Source organism: Molothrus ater, chromosome 1 (genome assembly GCF_012460135.2).
Source record: "Molothrus ater isolate BHLD 08-10-18 breed brown headed cowbird chromosome 1, BPBGC_Mater_1.1, whole genome shotgun sequence".
Taxonomy (NCBI): domain Eukaryota; kingdom Metazoa; phylum Chordata; class Aves; order Passeriformes; family Icteridae; genus Molothrus; species Molothrus ater.
Window position 1 is genome coordinate 90,964,563 of NC_050478.2, and position 24,670 is coordinate 90,989,232.

The 24,670-nt window shown below is 42.6% G+C and overlaps 2 protein-coding genes across 3 annotated transcripts in view; both read left to right on the forward strand.

Annotated features, from left to right (window-relative positions):
- Positions 1-16,255, forward strand: part of GALNT12 (polypeptide N-acetylgalactosaminyltransferase 12) — a 47,022-nt gene extending 30,767 nt beyond the window's left edge. The window contains exons 8-10 of the mRNA XM_036379024.2: positions 5,761-5,874; positions 11,994-12,149; positions 14,505-16,255. Coding sequence (XP_036234917.1) covers positions 5,761-5,874; positions 11,994-12,149; positions 14,505-14,642 — 408 coding nt within the window. The 3' untranslated portion in view covers positions 14,643-16,255. The remainder of the gene's footprint in view (positions 1-5,760; positions 5,875-11,993; positions 12,150-14,504) is intronic.
- A 6,525-nt stretch (positions 16,256-22,780) lies between these two features.
- Positions 22,781-24,670, forward strand: part of GABBR2 (gamma-aminobutyric acid type B receptor subunit 2) — a 456,950-nt gene continuing 455,060 nt past the window's right edge. Inside the window, exons 1-2 of one of the 2 annotated variants that reach the window (XM_036399440.2) lie at positions 22,781-22,898; positions 23,711-24,020. In XM_036399440.2, coding sequence (XP_036255333.1) covers positions 22,828-22,898; positions 23,711-24,020 — 381 coding nt within the window. In that variant the 5' untranslated portion in view covers positions 22,781-22,827. The other variant, XM_036399448.2, reaches the window with a different exon arrangement.

The window sequence follows — 24,670 nt, forward strand, 5'->3', positions numbered from 1 at the left end:
CCCTGGGGAAAACTCCTCCTCTGGGGAGCTGTGGGAGTTCCCCCAGGGAGGGCAGCAGTTGTCAGAAAAGCCCTTAGGAGCCTCTGAGAGAATTGCCAGCCCCCTCCATTTGTCTTGGAGCTTGCAGGAGAGGTGGTACCCCTGTGATCACTGGCTGAAAGGTGCTGCCCACCATTATCCAGTACCTTGAACAAATCCTGGTACAACAGTGGTTCTGTTTTTGCTCTTTTGTTCTGGATTGCCACTGGCAAGTTCTGAGCCAGTTGAAGCAGTAAGGTACAATAAGACTTAACTTCCAGGAGCATTTCAGGAATTTTATCCTTCCTTCCACCTCCATCCTTCTCCCTCCAAGAGAAAGGGTTAGACTGGTGCCAGTGATAGTGAAGAGAAGGGATTTGTGCAGATTCTTTTATGATTTAATTGGCATCTTCAGGCAAGGAGTTGACAGTACCTAGAAATTATAACTCTTGTTCAGAGCTGCTTGAGGTATCTAGAGTGTAATTTAGGTGTGCTCTATATATTTCTCTAAAAACAATTCATAAATGCTGTCATCTCGTTGTAAGCATAATGAGAATACGCCATTTTTGGGGGGGAGGAAGAATTTAAAATGTGATGGAAATATGGTTGTACTCTGAGAAATTGGGAGTGCAGAAACGACACCTACTGATTCAGCTGATTTGTGGATATTGAGTCCCATCTGCTAGCTTCAATGAATCATTGATCCTGTTCTTTACTCCCGCCTTAACTGTGTAGGGCTTTTCTGCTTCACAAAAATACTGTATTTAAAAGTGTCAGCTTTGATAACAGCTCAACTTAGTGTGAGGTTATTTAATTGTTCAAGGAAAATACAAGGGAATATGGAGATTTTTACCTCCCTTAAAAATCTTTTTACTTTTGAACTGAAGTTAAAAATATTTCTAAGATTACCTATAAGTCAGCCATGTGTTATTCAGACGGAGTCAAGAATTAATGAGCAGCATTCAGTGCTGTGCACTGGCAAGCAGCTTCTTATGCTACATTTTTTTTCTTGATACATAGATAAAAATATCCATACTACCTACCCTTGATTATCTAAAATGCTAACTGCCTCAAACTTTACTTAAACATACTGAATTATGAATCTTTTTGCCTGAGATATGATTGCATTCCTGCAAACTGCCTGGCACCTATAAAAGAGATAAATATCTTCTTGCTGCTCCTTGAGCTTCATGCAGCTTTGGAACTTCGTGGGACATGAACCTTCTGCCTTGAATAATTTCTTTGAGGGGGCAGGAGGAAGTGATGCTGGTAGATACTCAGTGGGTTAAAATAATATGTCAGCACTTCTGGAAAGGCTAATAATACCTTTTAGGCTCTTGTGTAGTGCACTGATGTGTCTTTTTCTGGCACAGCCTCTGATTTGGCCATCCTTGAACATGCAGAGTACCTACGAGTAGGTAGGTGTGAAATTGTAACAAGACTTGAGCCCCAGCTCTGCACAGATTGCCCACCTGGACAGCAGAGACTGGGTCAGCTTACAAATCCTAGCTACCCTGGGAAGGGATGGTGTGGGAGTCTGTAGGAAGAGCTTTGAGCCAGCTGGTGTGTTCAGCATTGGTGTGGTGACATCTCTGCAACGTGCAGCTGGATGGAGATAGAGGAGCTGGGCAGCTCTGTGATCTTTTCATGTTATGGGTGACTGTGGAAAGGCATGGCTGCAAAGCAAGGGAGTAGTCAGGGCTCTTCTCTCTTCTGAGGTATGTATTAAGTATGGCTGGCATTGAGATGCATATCCAAAGATAAAGATTAGGGTCAGTCAGTGAATTTGGCTTTAAGTTTGCATCAAGATTGCTTTTAAAAAGCAGTGGTGACACAAAAATCAGGATTTTACTCTAATTTTCTGTAAGTTTGATCACTTGGTGGTGAGACCATACTATGTTCTGATGATAAGTTTTTCTTTGTTCTCAGTTTAGCTGATATTTCCTTCAGCTGAATGTAAAGCAACAAACCTGATAGATGTCTTGTGCTGGGACTTTCTATCTGGTCTCTCTTTCTGCCTTCTATCAGTAAAGGCATCTGTTACTGACTGAGTCAGTTGGGAAATCAAAAACTTGTATTTTTCTTTTGACAGCTCCTTCCCTATTTTCCTCCAAGACCATCTCATCTTCATTTTCAAGTGCTCAATCATAATTTTCTTTTAATTTAGACTAGGTATAATCTTAAAAAAAAATGGAAGGAAGATTTTAAACTATGCCTTTAAAACTATGAAGAATTTTGTTTTGCTGCAACATGTAAGAGAATTTAAAATTATTTAAATTATCTAAAGAGCACATGATATATGTGGACAGATTTGCAGAAGAACAGAGCTATGTGGTTTAAATTACATAATCAAAGATATTGCATGACTCGTGCTTCAAGTTCTCAGAGGTATCGGGGTCCCTTCTCTAAGGTATACCTCCAAAACTTCATTATAATCCAATTTGTAGAGCTGCCACTTGAGGTTGAATTGGTAGCCAAGATTAAGACTGACTAGACCTGGAGACCTTATGGTCATCACAGAAAAATATGCACTACTTGGTTGGCTCTGAAAAGCCTCTGAAAGCTAGGCAGAGGCTTTTTAAAAGGAATTTTTGGAAGAAATTCAAGTGTTTGGTAGTGAACACACCATTGCTTGAGCTGCAGGCTTATAGGTTTTTGAGCTTCCCAGGGAGATTTGGGCTTGCTGGGGTGAGCCAATGAATCCAACAGCAGTGTGTCATCTTCCTTCAGAGGATTTAGTCATCAGTCTTGTATGCCCTTTTCAGCATTGCCCTTAAGAAGTTAACAGGTGATATGAAAATAGCATTTACTCAGTAGAATAATTTCCTGTGACTGCTTGGATTACCTTTGAGGTAAAAGCTGATGTTTGATCAGTACTAGTGAAGCTGTCTGGCTTGCTGCAAATTCATATTTTACTGCATCCCACAGTATCATCTGTCCATATCACTAATAGATCAGCTCCTCTGCCACTGGCAGAATAAAGAGGATTCTGATCTATTTTGTGAATGTAGAGAAAGGCTGGCAGGGCTCCATTGGCTGTACTTATCAACTAATGTAATGAAGTTTTAATGTCAAAAATCTCTTGTTGATGGTTTGTTTGCAATGGACTTTATCAAACTAAGACTTATTCATAGAATGCCAGCTGTATTGTGTAGTCATATGCAAGTGTCCAGATATTAGGAAACAATAGATTTAAATATCTCCTAGCAGTAAGAGTTAAGGTCTATGGTGAATATCTTGGTGTTTATTACCTATCTCAGCCTCCAAACAGTGGTAACTAAATGGCACATAGAGTGACACCTTTTAGTTTCAATAACAATGTTTCACTAAGAAGCAAATGCTGTAAAAAACCACAGCCAATAGTCCTGCATGGGTACGTGGTTTTAGACCTGAACAATGTGTTTTAATGGCAAGGTGATCAACATTTTTTCTTGCTTCTGTTTCTCTAATGCAGCATTGTGCAAAAGAACTAAGGTAAGTCACAGAGAAAATTTTGTTCTTGTTGCATGACTTGTTTATGGTGGATGTGGGAATAAACATAGCTTCAGAAATGAGTGGGTGATCTCTGTTTTGATAGAGCTCTTGCACTCTTGTACATAAAAGATACTTAAACTGTATATTTTCATTTAGCAAGAGAAAAATATTTCACAAATTCTCTCATACTTTTTTTCTGCCTTGGAACAGAGGGCAAGTGTGTATCTTTGTTTTTTGGATTTTTTTTAATAAATGGTGCTGCAGTCAGATTTTCAAATTTCTCTATGTTATTTCAGATCAGGTAATTTAATAGCTTAGAATATACTATTCCCACTAATTAGGTCTTGAATACCTATTGGGCTTCCCGATGAAATGTGGGCATATCTACCAATGTCTGACAAAATAAAAGAATCAGGTGAACAACATGAACCATGTACGTGTAGGAAAATGTCAGCATGTATCACAAGCTGACGTTTGATTTATGCATGAAAGCAAAAAAAGGAGAGAACATACATGGTAACACCCTAGAATACAGCCTCATTTCCAAACCATCCGACATGAAGCTTAAGTTTAGTAAGCTTTTACATATCTTTTTGCTGTGTGTATTTGGGCATTGAGTAACATGCATACGAGAGTTACTGTAATTCTGGTTGTGCATGGCATTTCCACACAGATTATTTAAAATTTCCCAAAAGGGAGCTCACACTTGAGCATGTGCCAGGGGCTGATGGCAAAGAGCACTGTGAAGTCATTGGGCTGCCTAGAAGGGCATCATGGATAAAGGCTTTGCTGCCCTTGGAGCCAGTAGACAGTCAGGCAGAGTCACATGTTATTAAACCTACTAATGGGAGACCCTCTGGTCCTGAAGACGGCTGCTGACAACAATTGTACAGATAAAATTACCATTTTAAGTGGTTATGAATTTTAGGTTGATATTTCCTGATGTAGAATGTAGAAACATGAGAAGCTTATTGTTTGGTTTATGTAGTTCCATGGCAGTGTTAAAAATAGTCTATGTAAGACACTTCTCTTTCCTGTTTTTCTAAGTGTAATTCTTGGCTCCCATTAGGAAAGTAAACAAAATGTTTTCTTTTGCCTGTTCAAGGAGGGTTGCAGTGGTCTAATGCGGGAGTGAGCACAAGACAGTGGAAAGAAGATGTTGGGTAGCAGTAAAAGTAGAAGTTGGCAAAGCAAACATATGTAGAACACAAGTATTTAATTTTCCAGCTTGTGTGGTTTGCTCTGTGGTGGGTTTAGGCCCCGCAGGGTTTGTCTTGTTTGTTTAGTTCTAGCCGCCTGCAATCCCTATGTGTCCACTCATTTTCCACATTAAGAACCCAGGATATGATTATCATGACTAGGGAAGAACAGTGAAATTACACCTTGCTGAACTAACTCTTCTGAGATTTACTCTGCCTATTCTTTTTGTCTGTGATATAATTGCACTCAGCAACAGGGGCATTCAGCTTCTTGTTTACCAAACCTATTCTGCTCTGTGTGTTTTCAAATTTGGTTATGTGGCTTATACCAGGAATCAGTGGCTATGTGATTGTTTAACTTATTTTCAGTTACTTTTGCCTCCTGAATACTTAAATGCAAATCCTTGTTAACTAGCCTGTTGTTTTTAAAATTAGCTAACTTAATATTTTAAAATTTTATGTAGAAGTTATGCACTCTTCTGTCAGAGATCAGCAACATGAGTAAAGAGCATTTAATATCACACCATAATAATATCTCTTTTCAAAGATATATTTTGCCCACTTTCAAAATTTCTGATCCTAAAATCTGTCTGCTTGTTCTGCCTCAAGAGGGTACTGGAGTCCTTTTGAGAACAAATCCTCCTAACATTTCCCATTTGACAAACTGAGAAAAGTATGTAGTCATCTTTTCATAAGAAAATTGAACAAGTAGATCCTGGGGGAAAAAGGCATGGCAGACTCTTTTGTTCTGCATGAGTTGCTGGCTTGTTGGGTTTCAACACACTTTTTCATAGTTTCTACCCACTTCCTTTGCAAATACATTGGAACACAGTGTCATTCCTAGGGGAAGCCATCATGTCTGGCTGCTTGAGTGCTCAAAGTCAAGATGATCCAGTTTTATTTCATATTAGTCTGAGAGATGTTACCATTGCATCCCTTTGATCTATTCCCATTGCTTTGCACTAGCTTTGGATAGATCTCAGAGCCCAGCAGGATGAGTGTAGAGTTACTACAGAATATGTTCCTTACTTTAGACTAATATTTTAAAATGTTCTTTTGTTTTGATTAGCTGAAGAATAGAGGAATGGAAAACTTCTGCTTTGATTATAACCCTACGAATGAACATCAAGTAACTGGACAGAGGGTCATACTCTACCCATGCCATGGCATGGGACAAAATCAGGTAAGAATAATGTTTTATTTTTATTTTGACTAACATTCATGGTTGTAATGTAAGGAAGTATGGTAAAGTCATTGCAGTAGAGTTGAGAGAATTTGTTGCCACAGTAAGGTGATCTTAGTTTGAGCTTTGATTCTTGCACTAAATGCTTTTTATTTTGATGTATCTTCAGGTCAGATTTTCTTCATTCTGAGGATGTGTCTACCCAGCCCAGGGAACTCATGCATACCTTTATTATGCCTTTCCACAGAGCTCATTAGCAGGGGTTAATGGCACATCAGTGCAGTTATAGTGCTGGTAGGCCAGTGTTCACTCATCTCCAAAACCCCTCTGAGATTTTGTCTGTCCATGCCTCTAAAGCCCTTAATAACATTGGAAACCTCACCTAGTTCCACCTGGGTCTGTCATCATGTCTCTTCTTTGTGGTACTTGTCTAATTACCTAAGAGGTTTTAGACCACATCTTCTCCTGTCCTTCTACAGAAATGTCCTCCTTTCTTGGGCTCCACAGTCCAGGAGACCAGGGGCTCTCTTTAAGGCTGTCATTCTTGCTGTCTTGTTTTTAACTTCTGAAGATGAAAATGCTGTTTTCTTTCTCCATGTTGACTGAACCAGTGTGCAGCAGTTGTTAGTTTTGATACCTATAAGCCTCTCTGCATAATGCCATAGTAAAAGTGTTGTGGGGCACTGTGTGAATGGCTATAATGGCTGGCTTTGCATAGTTTTGAGTGACCACCTTCCAGAATTGAAGCTTGATGTTTGATGTGGGGAATGTACTTGCCTGTCTATCTTGATTTTTGGCTTCTAATCCAGATTAGAGTAAACACAGTACTTGAGATATGGTCTCATCAGTTCTGAGTACCAAAGGGCTTGTGAGACCTCTTGTACATAACCTGTGACAGCTTGGGTGGCTTGACTGTTTAGGTCCTTTTTTAGTGAAATTAATCCAAACATTCAGTTAGGATTGTTTGGAAAAAGGAAAAAAGGTAAAACGAAGTTTGGAAAGAAACCAGAGATGTGACAGTAAAGCAGAGTATCTGCTATCGTTCTGAACTCTGCTTAAAAAAAACAAACATAAAAGCTCAAGGAGTGTAAAACAAATCTATATTGGGGAGAAAGCTTCTAATATGAATTGCACTTTACATGAGAAAGGGGAAAGAAAAAGCAATGTACCTCAGATCTTAAGAGGAAATAGATTTGTTGCTGATAGCAAGTTTATTGCCTAAAGTATTATAACTATTATTTAGTATTGATTAGCTCATGTCTGGTTTATGTCTTATGTTTCATAATATTTCTGTCCTTAAGGCCAAGGTGCAGGCGAAGGTAGGGGGAGAATCTTGTACCATAAAAGCCAAAGGATCTCAATACTGACAGATGTCACCTGTGTGAAAGTTTACTCCACACCAGGGGAATAAACCTCACCCTGTTTACTCCCTTAGTTCAAATTCTTGCGGAAGTTAAGAATACTTCTATAGATCTATAGAGAAGTTAATAATCAGATAACCCAGTCAAGTCACTTTCTTGTAAGTGACTTGATAGCTTTTGTAGATTAAGAAGCATTTAATGTAGAGGATTACATGCTGACATGCCAAAGGTATTTATAGATATACTTTTCCTTGTATTGAAGATTACAGAGAGGAGAGGGGTCGCTTTTTTTTTTTTTTTTTTGCATTTCTCTGAGCAAAGAGAGTTAGCTTAAATTTTATCTCTTTCCCTAAGAAAGAATAAAGAAATAGGATAAAAGGTGAAAGCAAAAGAGAAGTACAATTCAGAGACGAATTGTCATGTTTTTACAGTTATCCTTTGTTTAGCTAGCACTAAGAGATTAACTGAATTTACTGCAAGATATCACATCTCTGGGTATTAATGCTCTTCCATCTCTGCTGATGGTGCATCCGTGTACCTGCGGTGGCAGGCGCCGGGCTGGAAGCAGCAACACTCTGGGAACTGTGCAAACCGCTCCCTCTGCTGGCATCCGAGCAGGAGGAGGAAGGAAAAGTGGAGAAACCACCTGACTGCAGTGTAAACCAATAAAGGAAAATATGAGATGACTCAAGAGAACTGCAGAGCCTGAGGAGGGAAGGCCAAACACAGGAAATGGGTAAAACAAGATTAGTGAAATGGTCAAAAAGGCATGGGAGGGCTGGCAGGAGCCAGGGAGAAAGGGCCAAGGTGACAAAGGCAGTGGTAGTTTGTGACAGAGGTTGAGCAACAGGTGATGAGCAGGGCATGTGTGACACAGGGAAGAGTAGGACAGGGAGTAAACCAAGCAGAGTCATTGGAGAACCTTTTAGTAGAAAAGGGCAGAGTGACTGAATGTGGGAGCTGAGATACCACGTGGCAAAGGGCGGCATGAGTAGGGGTGATAGGTAGTTGCAAGAGAACAAGTGGACAGCAGGAAGAGTTGTGTGTGGGAGAACAGAGGAAGACTAAAATAAGACAAGATGTAGAAACACAAGTGAGGTGGGAAATGAAGTTGGGCTTGCTGGACTTGCAGCTCCCTTTTCTGGCTCACAAATAGCTGTGAAACCTACCAGCAGGACATGTCTCTCCATTTCTTTCCCATCTCACCACCTTCTTGACAATCTGAAAAGGTAGCAGGTTGTTCCTTGTGGTGTGAATACTTTGGCAGGTGACACTGTCACAATCAAAACAGTCAAGTCTTCCACATTTATGTCCATTGCTATCTGCTGATGAAATGATTGTGGCAAGGTTTGGTCATCCTCTAGTATCAACAACCACAGAGTCTCAGAGATGTTTACTGACAACAGGCACCCCTTAACTTCTCTTTGGCCCCCTTAAAGGGAATCCACCATCCTAATCCCAAACTCTTCCAGCCTTTTTTTCTGTGAGTTTGTTCTCATCACTCCACTCTTTATCTAAATAGAGTTTTAGCAGCAAGCCCTTATTCCAAGCTTTGCTCCCATTCCCCGTCCCACACCACAGGCAGGTGGCTGTTTATGTATGGGACAACTTCAAAACTCTTTTCACTGGCAACAAGTCTCCACTTGGTGACCTCTGAATATATGTGTGCACTGTGCCAAGAGGAGAGAGCACTGTGCTCTTGGTTATTTATAAGGTCCAGCACCTGCTCCTGTTTTACATCTCAGTGAATAAAATCACTCTCAGAAAACTAAAGTTCGTGGTAGTTTGTTTCTGTTGCTTCTTGAATCCATGGTCTAATTGAGAGGGTTTCTTTTACTCCTTTTGTATGAGTGTAAGAAAACTAACTGGAGGTTTTTTTTTTTTTTAATTATCATTATCCTTATCACATGAAAGTGGGGATAACACTGCAGTGTTAAGAGCTGAGTGTATATGGAAGAGAGGAAGGAAATACACCAAACACTGGCTACTGATTGCTTGTACCTCAGGCTGCTTATGTTGTGGGAGTATGTGCCCCACAGAGGAGAATGAAAGGCTTTGAAACTCAACACCAGTTAAAGCCCTTTGCCCTTCTGGATATGGCTGGGAAGCAGTACAGAGGGAAACAATGTATGATGGCAAGAAATCAGCCTGATGTGATAAGAGGATGGGAACACACTGACTGACAGTGTTCTTCCCAGAATTCCCATTTGGAGCTGATACATTTGACATTAACAGTGAGAGGCAAGCAAAGAAGTTACCAAAGCCCTTGGGTTTTCAGCAAAAAAGAGTATCAGACCTGGTAACCTCTCTGCTGGTTCTACCCATCAAATGCAAACTTTTCCCTGCATACAAAACAACAGTAGCCAGGCACAGAGAAGGATGAGAGTGTGTTTCAGGGTCCAGTGAGGTAGCCAAAATCTGCTGCTGGCCCCAGTACTAGAGAGACACTGATGCAACTGAGACATATCCTGTAGATTGTCCAGAAGCCAGAGACACCAGGTAAAAGGCCTCATCAAGTTTGCCAATAGCACTTAAGGGACTCTACTGATTCTCAGAAGGAAAGAAATGCAGTAAGGCTACTAGTTACTGGGCCATGGATCAGTTTGAAAATGCCTCCTTTCTGCTGACAGAATGCAAGAAAAGAGAACTAAAAAATGCTTTACCTTTTGAGGAGGAAGATATTTATTTCCTGTACTACTAGAGCTTGGAAAAGCCCAAAGCCTGAAGTATTTATTCAGTTTGAAGTGTAGGGTAATAAACTGATTATGTTCATTGGACAACAAGGCGGGAGTGCTTGGTTGTTAGTACTATAACCCCATTCCTTAAAGCTATCCAGAAATTAACCATTTTACTTGCTCTTCTTTGGAATCTGGTGCAAGTCCTTGAGAGACCATTCAGGAAAGATATCAGTAGTAAGAAGTGCTCTGATCTAGAAGCTGCTCCATTTATTCTTGGCACATCTGGTACAGTCAGCAGCTTGCAAGCTTTCACTTATAATACAAATTGCTAAAGAGTTATTATATCTAATACATCCCCTAACGAGCAAGGCTCTAAATATGGCTTTGTGAAAGTGGCAGCTGTAAAAAGTGTCCATCCACACACAACTGAGCAGAACTGAGGCTTTTTCTTTATTCACAAGCCATAGGATTAAAATGCATGTCTCTGTAGCTCACTGTCGTGTCCAAAGTAGCGGGTTTTCCATGTGTCAATCCCAGGTACTGAACCTGGGAATAAAGCCTAAAGGCCAGGGAGTAGCTGCTGCCTGTTAGGGTAAATAATAATAACAGGACAATATTCACACAATTTACTTTTGTTGATGAGATTTTTTGTTTTTTGCATATGGAAAATGTAAAAATAGTGCAACCTACATTGTAGGAACAGATCTTAGTAATAGGTTTCAAGGGAAAATCATGGTCTCTGGGGTGTTATGTCAGCAGGGAGACTTCAAACCTGATGTTGCTTTCTCAAAAACACTCATGAGACTCCACAGGGTGATGCAGTGCGCAGCATTGGTCAGTGTATGGGTGTGACAGCCACCTTGACAGAGAAATTCCTGATTGTGATAATAGGAGGGGCAGATTTAATGAAACAACTATAATCAGTTTAGTCCAGATCAGAGTTTTTACACTTGGAAATGGATGGCTGAAGATTTTGTAATGGCACAGTCCTGTTTATACTGAAACTCCACTTCCAACTCCTCATCAAGGTTATTAGCCCTGGTGGTTGTTAAGGATGTTTTTGTGGTAAGTTCAAGTATGTACATTTCTGAATTAGTACAGCCCCCTTCACAAAGCCTTACAGTCTCCAGAGGGGAAACAAAACAAAAGAGGATTCCTTCTCTCCCTCATCCTTTTATTGGTCTCTGCTAATGCAGCTGTACTATGGGTAATAAGCAATTTTCTGATGTTTATACAACTCTCCTCTACTTTATTGAGTATAATTTAAATCAGATCTAAACACACATCCGTGCACTATAGTCATCTAAATTTTTTATAAGCTTGCTAAATACAAACAACTCTCCAACTCTGCCACTCTTTAATAAAGTCCAAAAGTTGGCAAATGTTCATGATAAGTACAAAATTTTAAGGAAGTCTTCAACCATAACTGCTACAGAAGCCAGGAGTTTCAGAGCATGTTCATAACATTTCTGCAGAATATCGTGCAACAAGTAAAGACAGTAAATTGTCTTTAAGGAAAATTTTTCATGTATAAAAGCAGCTGTACCTGTTTTGCTTCAAATAATATCTTAAAACTTTATAGAACAAAATGCTTATCATCATGCATCCCTAGTGCTGGAAATGGCCATTATAACTGGAAATGAACCTGGACAAAACTGCATTTGAACTATGCAGTGAGCAATTCCTTAGTTAAAAGTAATATTACTTTGTGATGACTGAATTAAGAAGGCATAATGTCAGGCCAGAAACTGTTTTCCATCCAATTTTTAAGGGGGGCCTAGAATGTGAAAGTTAAATATTGCAATTGAATTTTGGAAATTCTTTAATGCTGGAATGCCTGTTTTCCAGGACATTTAAGTGCTACAAGAATAAAGCAGTGCTGTGATGAGATTGATTTTCTGTAAAATAGTAAGCAGTAGAAGTTAAGGACTCTTGAATATTTCTGGCAAAATTTCCCTTCACAGCAGCAACTTTTATTCATGAACCTAATTATAGTCTCTTAGTACATGCTTCTTTCTAAACACTCTCTGTGTACATATGAAATGACTGCTGTCCTTTGTTTCTTCTCTTGGGTTTGTAGTTTTTTGAGTACACATCCCACAATGAAATACGTTACAACACGCGACAGCCGGAAGTCTGCGCAGCTGTTGATTCAGGGACTGACTACTTGACGATGTACTTGTGTCAAGAAAATGCCCACAGTGTTCCTGAAAACCAGAAGTTTATTTTCAGAGAGGTAAGTGCTTGGGTTTGGGTTTGCTCTTTTTTGTGAGTGGGTGGAAGGAGAATTGTTGAATTTTTAAAATTTTTATCTTACTGCATACACATCATGCTACAACACTGGCACAGGTCTCTGGGAGAAATGGGCTATCTTGGCTTTTAACATCTGAACACAGAAACAGGGTACTGGGCAAAGAGTATTCCTGTCATAAAGAACAGGAAGATTAGAGGAAGGAAAGCACCCTTGTTAACATCAAGGAGGTTGGGAACATTCTCTCTGTCATGTCGCCCCTACTGTCTTCTCCTGAGATTGAGGTGCTTCAATATAACCCTTCCCCAGCCAGTCATATGGCTGGCCTACTTCTCTCTTTTCACTGACTTATTTCCCAATGTTTATATTACCATTTTTCCCCCAATACTTCACACATCACCATTACTTTGTGTTCTTTCCTGCTTTTAAGCAGCTGCCTCTACATGCTATTAGAAAAGTTTGTGTTTAGTAGTTTTGAATCCATAAAGAAGCCCCTGGATGCCTGAGAGAAAATAAGCTGGATGAATAATGATGGCCTTGGTCAGGTTCTGGAGTGTTGTTATTTGGCTAATGGAAAAGGTCACATAATATATCAAAATGGTATATTTACATAATGTGTCTGCATAATGCATCGAATCCCTACAGGCTCCATGGCTGACAAATGTCACACTTCGATACTACCAGCAGTGATAGGTAGCAGTGTAAACTCTAAAAAAATAAGATGGAAGTTACTGTCTGTTCCCTAAATCTAGTCCAGACTGAAGCTCATAGTGATATTACTAAATAAAAATGTTTAAAAGGTTGACTTTATAAATTATGTTTCATTTTTAATGTCATCTTTTAACAAAATTGCTCAGTCATATTGCATGAATCCCTAAGATGACGTATATTGAAGGATCTTCAGTCACTTCAAGAAGTAATCAAGAGAACTGAACTTTTCAAATTGAGAAAATGAAAAAATTGAAAAAAATTATGGAATGCATCTGTTTCCACTGTAACCCTAACCATTAATTTCATCATCTGAGACTTTAGGAATTTCTTTAAATGTTCTTTCTCATGATCAGTTTGTGTGTGTGTGATTTGAATGTACTGCGCTGCTCCAATTCCTTTTCTGCTGCTGCACTAAATCAAAAGCACCAGTCTCTACCTTTCAAGGCGAGTGATGGGTGAGGTGTCAGCACCACATTTCTTTTGCTTTGTGCATAGTAGTGTCAGACAGCTGTCCTTATGGATGGAGCATAATCAAAGATTTGAGCAGCCTTCCCAGCAGCTTGGCAAGAATTGAGTTCTTGCGGACACTGAGTCAAAAATGAGTGAGATGGATACTGATTAATCCACTCTAAAATTTGAATTATTTTGATGGAAGCAAGAAAGTAATTCTGCAGCTGAATCTGTCAGCAAGTCTGTGAGCAAGCACATGCTGCTGGGCATCAGGAGCTGCGGCTCAGGATGCAATTAAGTGCAACATTCCTGATGAGGGAAGGAGCAGACTTCCACAGGAGTCAGGGCTATAGACAGAAACAAGGCATTGGCATTTTTCTTTCAAAGCTGCCCGGGGCCTTGGGAATGCCTGCATGTAGGAGTGGCACCCAGGCCAAGAGGATGGCCTCAGAGTAGTGCAGTCCTCTACAGCTGCTACGCTGCCCTTTTGCAGCTTGCTGTCCTAGCTGACAGCGCTCCTGGATTGGAAGGAGAGACTTGATCTGGAGATAAACATAAAAAAAGGGCCTGAGATGTCAAAATGTGTTCTTTAGGGAATTTGACTGTGGAGGCCTGTCAGACCTTACACTTCTGAGGCAGCTTTCCTTTCAGCAAAGCAAGTGAACTCCATACACATCTGCAGGAAAGGGGCACACTTAGATATTTTTACTTTTTCCATTTTTTCCATCAAAAATATACCCTACGAAGAGACAGGAAAATTTTTTGCTAAAATATTTCCAACATTTATGTTTAATGAGCAATATTTACCTTTTACTTACAAGATGTGCAATAAATTGATACATTTGGGAGTAATGCTTGTGCTTGGCTTAGTTCTTTTCTGCCATATTCTGGTCCAGTTACAAAAGGCAATGAAAGCAAATGTTAGCACATCCTTTACAGGCTGAGAGGCCACTTCATGAGTTACTCTAAAGCAATGCTGATTTCAGTTTATATAAGTTTAAAAGCAGGATCTTTTGATAAAGTTTCAGACATCCTCAAGTTAGGCTTTACTGCACAACCCCATTGGAAGGGTATGTGGGATATTTATTTGTTGCGAATGATTTCTGTTACTTTAAAACACAGTGATATGTCTGCAATTTTTGAGACCTGAAAAGCTAACTTTATTTCTGTCTTTTGTAGGATGGTACCTTGTTTCACCCACAAACCCAGATGTGCTTACAAGCCGAGGCAAACGCTTACAATGGGAACCCAGCACCATTGTTACGACCTTGTACCAACTCGGACTATCAAAAATGGTTCTTCAAAGAAAGAAGTTGATCCAGATGTTGTCTAGGATATAGCTGAATACAAAAAAAAAAAAAAGCTTTTTCTAGTCAGCAGTTAGTCAGCCTTTTGAAAAGCTCATAAGTGATATATTTTTGTATGGAAAGAACTGTAATTAGTTGACAAGCCTTGGATCTCGTTTCCTGGAGCTTTAGAAGGCACTAAGTATTGAGAGCTTCATAAAGTGCCACAGAATCTGCTCCTTTTTATTTGGCAGCTACATATCTGCTTCTGAAGTGTCTTAGGTTCTTTTCATAAGTGACATTTTTTTAATCTACTGTGTGGAAGTAAGGCAGTCAAAAAAATTGCACTAATGTTAATCTGCCAATAACTTAAAATGTTTATTTTTCTACTAAAACATTCTCAAGTTGGATTTTTTACAGATAGTAGTTAATAATTGTTCTTGTCTTTTAAATACCAAGAAGGTAAATGTAGGCTATATTCTGCTCTAAGTGACTACCAGAAAGCCCTCACTGAAGACAGTGTGGATTTACACATAAAGGCAGAATATGACTGCATGATTTTGCACAAATAACAATCTAGTTGCATACAAATTGCACATGCTTGACAATACTATACCTTAACTTATCTGACAATTTTAGATGTTCATGGCACTTGAAAAGTTTCTAATCATGCTTAAGATGGTTTGGGAGTAAAATGGGGATTTTCTCATCTTTCTTAAAGGCAGAAGGCAGCAATATTTAAAGGTGATGCTTTGGGAAAACCTATTTAGATTCATATGGGCCCGGCTGATGTGGCGGTGTCCTAGAATCCACAACCAACTTTAACATTATGTGGATTTTCAATGTGCATAAAACTTTCAAGATAAGACCTATCAACAATTCTCTTGTAAAAATTTGAAAATTACAGTTAGAGAAATTGAGTCTTTACATTTAAGTGTTAAATGATTAATGGAAAAACGATTATATTTTTAAAACAGTTTTGCAACTGATTTCTGTGAAATTCAGCTAATATTAATACAAAAATTATTGTCTTTGAGGTATAACTTGCATTTTGTCTGGGAGCCTCCTTTTAGATGAGTTGACCCTGCATGTGGTCCTGTTGAAAACAGGGGGTGTAATCTGCAGCAGTACAGGATGGTTTGTGCCCTGGTGTGTGGGATCTGCCTTGCCCAGTCAGACAAGGAGTGTGTAGCAATGTGTCTGGCCATCGACCATCAGCATTGCCATGTTGATTAGAAGGGTTTCAGCTCATAAGAAGAGTTTCTTTCCCTGTCAGATGAAGGAATGCTTATGTGTAGAAGGATAAAAAAATGTCAGCCTTTCCTCCCCCCAGAACTCTGGGCATCTGTTTTGATTAGTTTGGTATGTGTTTTGTTATTTGCTTTTGTTCATGTTTTCTATAAAAAATGTACAGCCTTTCCTTTGAATCCCCATAAGCTCATGCCATTTTGGCATACCTATTTATATGATTGGGGTGTGGGGGGAGGGTTTCTGATTTTAGGAGATACATGTATACATGTTCTTCCAAGGTCTTTCTTACCCATGTAGATACAAGGTTTTTGTGAGCACCTTTGAAATTTTGTCTCTGTAGGCTAGACTGATGAAACTGATGTTAGAATTAATAAAATATTTTGTGATTCAGTAGAGTTGGCAATGTCTTATCCACTACTTTTTTTTTTTGTGGTCAGTGGTTTTCATTTCATCATTTTGCTGATCTCTTAGGCCCAGATCCCTACAGCACTTGGGAGAAGACAACTTCATTTTATGGTGCCTCAAGTTCTGTTTCCTGAAGTCAGTAGTTCTTCTGTTCACCTGGTAGCAGCAGTGGTTTATACTTTTGGAGCCACAAATCAAAAGTGAGTGGCTGCATGAGAGAACAGCAAGGATTTTCTATTAATTTCTGCTTTGCCTTCTTGACTGCTGATTGAACAATGTTAGTAGCTGATAAAAGCCCAGCTACTAGAATCGCAGCCAAAGCTCTCACTGACCTCGATTCTCAGTGAGGTTTTCTTACTCTTGGGATTTCAAGATTTCATCATCAGATGGTGGTATGCAAGTGAAACTTAGTAAGTAGAAATTATTTCCTATACATCTTTTCACTTTGCCCTTGTTTAGAGGGAAGTATTGATGTTTTTGGCTTCCTGCAGCTAAGATGTTTTCACATATGCCAGCAAACCTGCCAGCCTGGCTTGCATATTTGCAAGACAAACACACTTGAGTTCAAAAGCAAACACCGAACATTAGCAATGCCACCAGCTTGCTCCCTCTGTGTTGGCCTTCTAGTCCCTCCACTTACCATTTTTTATTCCTTGACAGCCTTTTCTTCTTCTCAACTCACTGGAGCTGAGAAGAATTAATGCCTGGCTTCAGGTTTGGAGGGTGAAGGACTCCATCAAGCATCTGAGTCATGAAGCACATCTTCAGACTTCCTTTAACATCTCCAGACTTCCTTTTGCAGGAGGTCAGGGTTACCTGCTGAGGAATGGACTGTGGGCTTTGGACTTCTCCTGAGCAGAGATGGGGCTGGATGTCTCATAGAAATGGAAGAACTGGAGGATTTCAGTCACAAATTAATGCTTATTTCTTAGTCTTTCTATTCATGTATTTATGTATTTTTTTAGAAAGCCATCCAGACTACAGTCAGGTACCTAATTATCATATTTATTTGAAATTAACAGGTAATGATTTTAACTTTTTTTCATTTGCTCACTCACCAATTTACTTTCATTTAAAAATTACGGGTCTTCAACATGGGCTAAAACTTACTGGATTTTCACTTCAACAGAAGACAGTACATGAACCTTCCTTCTAAGAAATAAACCACTAAAACCTCTGTATATGTGGCCTTGTCTGAACCATTATGTTGGGGGATTGATAGAGCTTGCACAAACACCTGGGAACAGCAGTCATCATCATATATGCATCAGTCAACATGAATTGGAAATAGTATTTCTTGCTGGCTCTGCTGAAAACAGAGACTCAAAAGTGTGTTCAATTTTTGTTATATTTATAGGAAGTGGTAAGATGCACTGCAAGGGGAAATTCATGTTGGTTGGTAACATCAGGACTGATGAGATTGTGCTCCTATTTCCTATTTATGAAAACATGGGCACCTACACAGTGATAGTGCTTGCTAATTTAAAATCTGATGCTCTTTTCACTTCATTTGCCTTTCTTAAGGCCTTTAGATCAGAGATTAACTCGAAGTTAGCTGAGCTTTGTCCTGATACCCTGATAGAAAGACAGCAATCAAGGTGTCTGGAGAGACTGTAGGGTCAGGATCATGCAGTTGTGTGTATGCCCTTGCAAATGTGCAGGGTTTTTTGGCAGTGTTTGAGAATGCTGTATGCTCTTGTAACAAATATGGAACTTTGGTCCAGGAAGTTAGCTGAGGTAGGTGTGAAAGCCCTCGGGAGGGAGGGAAAAGATGGATAGGAGAGCTCTCCCCTGTTCTGTTGAGGCGCAACAGCAATAGCTGAGTTCAAATTACAGCACTGCAGTATTCCTACATTTCTCATTTGTAGAGGAAAAACATTATGCATGCACATGCAGTACTAAAATTACTGTGCCTAGATTACCATTTTGGGGCTTTTTTAATCCACTGTTCACTGATATTTTTTTTTTAATTCACTGTTCACTGACAAAGCCTGATTAGACCAGTCCCAGTCAGCACTGACAGGAATTGCATGGCTCAAGGATTTGCAAGGGTGGCTGGAGACAAAAAAAAGGGCAGGACCTTCTCAGCGATCTCTCCAAAAGTATTAAGAAGATGAATATGCAGGAAAATACATACAGGAAGTGAGTTGCTGGCTTAAGGGGCTGCATGATACATTTTGTGTAGCATCAAACCATCTCCCAGAGTAGGAGTGGAATTGCAGCAGATGCAATTTATTTGTTGGTGCTAATGGAAAATCAGTTTTCTGAGTTTCTTGACTTTATACATGGTCTGACAACTTAACCTGCAACTGAAGAAAAAGTGGTCAAGGAAATCATACTCGTACAGATGCTTAAATGTGAAATTAATTAATTAGGTACTCTGTGATGAGCAAATATAAATATATAAAGAAAAAAAATTGTTAATTGTGCATACGCTGCTAGAAGACTTAGTAATAACTGAGAAATTGGAAACGATCATTAGCAGAAAGATACTTGACAGTGTTTTTACAGAAATATGGTTGAAGGATTCACATGATTGAAGCACTGAAATGACTGGGTAACATGCCAAGAAGAAAGTGACATTTGATTTTCGAGTTAAGAGAACAGGTTTTACAATTCTTGTGAACTGATATTTTAGCCAGCAAGGAATAAACAGAGGGTGTCTGATGTGGACCACCAAATGAGAATATAATGCCTTTTTGCCTAACAGATAAAGGATGTGTGCTGCTTCAGAGGATTTCATCCTAGGGAATGCACTTTACCAATTTGAAGGCAGCAAAACCTTCTGGGGATTTCTAAGGGGAAAAAAAAGGCAGCTGGGCCAGTGGCTGTGTCTGACACAATATTGAATAGGCAGTTTGGTGCAATTCTCCTTCAGGCCTCCTTTTATTTAAAATGAGCTGTTACCTGGGCATCTGTTATGCATAAACACAGCACAGTACCTAAGAAAGAAGAAATTTCTCAGTGCTGAGAACTGGAAAGAAGCAGGCTTTACAAAATATAACTGTAGCAGAGAATCATGTTGAAAACATATGTGGACAACGTGAAACTTTTTCTCAGATTGCAAATTAAATACTTAGGTGCCAGAAATAAAGGTTTTTGTGAAATCAAAAGTTGGCCTCAGTGTGTCTATTGCACTACGATTTCTAATGACATCATTTTCTTGAAATACATCCCTTGTTTTTGGAGGAGGAGTGAGGGGTGCTTGGGGTTTTTTTGTTTGGTTTTATTGGGGTTTTTTTTGTTGTTTTTTACAAAAGGTGGAGAAACTGTCATTTTTATGTTTCACTGATACACAGGAAGAATTTTGAGAGGCTTGCTTTAACTAATCCTCATTCTTCAATATATGGCCTTATTTGCATCCCCAGAACAAATCCCTAGACTGAAAAATAAAAGAAAATTAAAGTTATTTTCTTAGTGTGAGTTGTTTCTTTTTTTTTTTTTCTATTGGTTGGTTGTTTTTATAGAACTTGAATGTTACAGTTTCTTAGTGTTTCCCAAATACTTATTAATCTGTCTTCACAGTACTACCATGAAGGAAGTGCACCCTGTTTTACTGACAGGCAGGGCAGCAAGAAACAGATTAAGGTCAGAAGCACCACACTGTTAAATACTATAATTTGAAGTGCAGCTGTGCTTGGTTTAAATGATATCCAGCCACACCCCAGACCTCTGCAGACCTCTCCTAGATGCAATTCTTTGCCCTACCTCTCCAGCACTGGCCTTCCCTGTGCACTGCAGGGACACCAGTGTCAGCTGGTCTCTGCCTCCCACATAAGGGCAAGCCTTGAAATTCACACTGAGTGGAACTGTCCAGCGACTCTCTCTGACCTGTGCTGGGAAAAGCAAGGAGATGCATTTCAATCTTCAGCTAACAAAGGGACATTTGCTGCTGCTGCAGCAGTAGCAAAGAAGGATGTCAGGTAGTTCCTAATAATGTCCAAGATACTAATTCTGTTGCAACACACATCCTGGCCTCAAGCTTTCTTTCAGAAAGACTGAGTCCTCAAAACTGTAGAAACTGCTTCCAAAAAAACCCATATCTTGGAAAGATGACAATGTGAGTGTGTGTGCTAATAAACTGCCAATATTGTAAAAGGATCACCAAATTGATCCCAAATTGATGCAAGTAGCTGTAGTTCTGGTAGCCAAGTACTGGTGAAAATCACAGAATGATACAGTTTACAAGCAGTGAAGAAAGATTTTCTGTGGAACTAATTTTGACAGACAAACTTGCATAGCAAGCTGAGAATGGCAAAACATCATTTAGCATATGATATTCTGCTTAAGAATAGCATTACACAAAATCAATATGGCACCTATTCCTGTTGGCATCCTAAGAATGTTCTTGGTGTTATGATAATCAATTATCTGGAAGAAAATGAGTTGCTGGAAAGTTTGCAGGTGACAAACTGCTGGACAAGTCACTTGTACAAATAAAGGTCATGGTTTGATTTATTCCAGTGCAAGACCAAGTGCACAGGAGTAAGGAGGTAGGTGATGCTTTTAGGCAGTGCTGGCAGGAGTGGGGAGGGGCAAGAGCTGGATGCTCCTCTGGCTCTGGTCCAGGGGGTTTTCTGGATGCCTTCTGCCCCACCTGGGTCACAGAAACTGATGTCTTGTGAAGGCTGACCTAGAACAGAAGCTAGATGGAGTTAAAGAATAAAGTAGGTATTTATTAGAAGGCCTCAGCGGCTACACCTTGGGCAGTACAAGAGCCCAGCCAGGGCTACACCCAAGATGAACCCAAAATAGTCACAAAATGGATGAGCGGTCATGGAGTTGTGCTCCATTTGCATATTGGAGTTAATTGTCCAGTTATAGCTTTAGATTATGAAGTCCCCATCCTTCTTGTTTTTCTCTCTTCAGTCTTTATGCTCTCTTCACTCTTTATGCTCTCGGGCCTGAAACTTGGATCATTTGCCCTTGGTCCCCAGCTAGAGAAGGAATTGTTTTATATCCTACTCCATGAAGAGATCTCCCCTAATATGAAGCTCAGAACTAGACACTAAAGCAGTATAGAATTTGCAAAATATAAAAGCTAAAACCTGAGGTATCAAAAACATGGTGTAGATGATTTCATAAAGAGACATCCCCACAAGGACAACACACTGCTCTGCCTGTAGGGATTAGGTTTCTCAACCTGCCAACCTGCCCAGCCTATGGAACTGGCTGGTACTGAGGGAGGCTGCAGCTTATGGCCCAGTGCAGGCAGATCACAGAGTCAGAAGGGCCAGCTCAACATCATGTGGAAAAAGGAGAGGTGGATTGGAAGTGCCTCCAGGAATGATTCTTGAGGTGAGAGAAAATTGGCCTTACTATTTTACAAAAGCAAAATGTGATTAATCTTAGCCCCTGTGTGTGGGAGAAGATCACTGATACTGCGTCCCCTTAAGCTAATAAAGGTATGATGAGACCTGGTCGTGGGAAGTTGGAATAAGACAAATTGATATGGAATATGAAATGCACCTTTCAGCAAACTAATTAATAATTGAAATGATTTATCAAGAGATGTGATGGACTCTTCATTACTGATGCCTTAAAGTCAACACTGCTGGACGTCATTCTGAGTGAAAGGCTGTAACGCAACAAATGTTATGAAATTACTGGTTGAGGGCTTTTAGCCCAAGGTCAGATCTTAGAATCTTAGAATGTATTAATCCATGAAAATTCCTTCCAGTTTATTGCAGACATGCTGCCATTGCTGTGTAATACAAATTAGATGTATTAGGTTGATCTTCAAAGGTTTGCTCAGAGTGACCTCAGGAAATTTATGAATATGTATAAAAAGTGGGGTGCCTAAGGCAGGGTTAAGAAAAGTTTTGCATTTTGCCTGTACCACCCCCTGTATGGGATCTACCTGAGATGAAACAGATCAGCAAACTGCTGCTCTGGGACTCTGCAGGCCACGGATCTGGGCGGGCAGTGTGAACGTGTTCCCTGGGATGGGGGGATAGCCTGGGAGCAACGCAAAAAGCCTTGGGCCGTCTATGGGATATGCCCCACAGCCACTGAGATGTGGAGACAATTATTTGGGACAACAGGCTATTCACAGGGTTGCGACAGCCCTCGGGAAAGCTCAGAGTCCTGCCGCAGCCTTAATATCTTTCTTTCTTTTATTCTATTCTTTTTTGTTTGTTTGTTTTTGTTTTTGTTTTTGTAACCCGAGCGCTGTCAGGCTCCCCAAAACCCGCCAATTCTGCGGGAAAAAGAAACCGGTTAAAAAAAAAACAAACCAAAACCAAAAACCAAAAACCAAAATCAAACCAAAACAAAAAAAAACCCAAAAAACCCCAAAGCCCCACGACTTCAGCTCTAGCGAAAGGCGCCGCTCCTGCGTGCCGCAGAGCTGCCGTGGCCCGGGCTGGCTGCGCGTGTGCGTGTGCGGGGTGCCGAGCCCGAGTGGGAGCGTGTCTGCGTGCCGCGTGTGAGGGCGGGGAGAGTGCGCGGAGCCCGCCCGCGCCGGGCAGCGCTGCCAGCGCGCTCCGTGCGTGTGCCAGCGGGTCGCGCGTGGGGACAGCCCGCGGGCCGCGGCTGCCGCCGGCCTCCCCTGCCCGCCCATGGGCAGCGGCCGCCGCTCGCACCTCCCCGCGCCCACCCGCGCCCGCCTTGGCAGCTCCACCTGGAGAAGGTGCCCGACCCGCAGGCGGCCAACGCTGATGCCGTGAAGAGGGAGCTCGGTCTCGCCCCCGCCGCCGCCGCACACTTTGCTGTGTCCCCGGCCGCGCATCCTGCCCGGCGGCTCTGCCCGAGCCGGAGGAAGGGCGCAGGCGGCACCCCGCGCCCGCGGCGGGGGCTGCCCCGGCTCCCGCGGAATGCGGCACTAGCACCCCCGCCCCGGCTCCGCTCCGCTCCCCTCCCTCCGCCTCCCCGGCTCTAGCGGGGGGCTTTTTCCTCATCGGCGTTTTCTGCCGGAGCATCCCTTTTTTTTTTTTCCCTTTTCACCCTTTTGGAGGAGGAGAAGGAGGGGGAAGGAAGGAAGTGTTCAATGAGGGCTGCTCGGCTCCCCCCCCCGCGCCTGAGAGGTGCTGTCCCTCCCTGAGCGGAGAGGGGGGAGAGCTGCCGGGGAGGCAGAGGCAGGTCCCGCTCCCTTGCTGTGCCGCCGGGGAGAGCGCGGAGGAGGGTGGTGGGGAGAGTGTCTGTGTGTGCGTGGTGGTGGTTATTTATTTATTTATTGCTCCTGGTGGTTGCAGCTGGCAGACCTGGGAAGGAGTAGGCGCCATTGCCAGAAGGATTATTGCCAGGGGAGGGGAGGGGGGGGGGGGGAAGAGAGAGGAGACCCCGAGGCTCCCGAGGAAGCGGAGAGAGGCAGATCTTTTCCTCCCGCCTTGGCTTCTGCCGCGGGGGGATGCGCCCAGACTGAGAGGGGCTCGGCTCTCTTCCGCCGCTCAGCCCGTTCCCCCACCCTCAGTCCTCCTCCTCCTCCTCCTCCCCATCCAGCAGCATGCATCCCTCTTCGCGGAGACCGGCCGCTGCCACCTCCAACCCTGCCATGCTTCTGCTGCTCCTGTGCCTGGGCTGGGCGCCGCCGGGCTGGGGCTGGTCGCGGGGCAGCTCCCGGGGGGCGGCCGGGCTGCGCCCCAACGCCACCACGCCGATCTCCATCATGGGCTTGATGCCGGTCAACCAGTCCGAGGAGGAGAGCAGGATCACCCAGGGAGTGCTACCCGCCGTGTATCTGGCCATGGATCAGATCCGCAACGAGTCCCTGCTCAGCCCCTATTACCTGGACCTGCTGGTCTACGACACGGAGGTAGGGACCGCCGCGGGCCCCGCGCCGCCGGGCGCAGGGGGAGGCGCCGCCGCCCAGTCCCGGGGCGCTGCGGGTGCAGGGGCGCAAGGGCAGCGCGGACGCCCGGGCCGGGGCTGCGGCTGCCGGCGGGGGCCGTGCGCGCCGCCTCCGAGCCGCCTTGCCCGCCCGGCCCCGCAGGCTGCCGGCAGATGTGCGGGGACCGGCGGCGGAGGGGGTGACGTGGGGCCGGCGGGCCGTATCCTGCCCGCCCGGTGTTATCAGGAGCGGCTGCCCCGGCAGCTGGGGCTCGCCCCGCCGCGCCAGGAGCGCCCCTGTCCGGGGGCCGCCTGCAGCGCGGGGGTGGGCCCGGACGGGTGCCCGGGCGGTGGGGGGTTCTCGTGGCGGTGGCGGTGGCTGTGCCTGGGATCCGCTGCCCTTGGCACGCACGTACACCGGTGGGAGGAAAGCTGCCTCGCCCAGCGGAGCCGCGGCCGCATCCCTGTGCCAGCCGCCACCCGCTCAGCAACAGATGCAGTTCGGGCGCTCCGCTCCCCCGCTCCGCCAACGGGCTCACGCTGCCAGCCCGGCTTATCCCATGCGGCGGCGGGACGCGAAGGGCAGCGATCGCAGCCGTAGCTTGAGGAGGAGGAGGAGGAGAGGCTCTGGCAGGG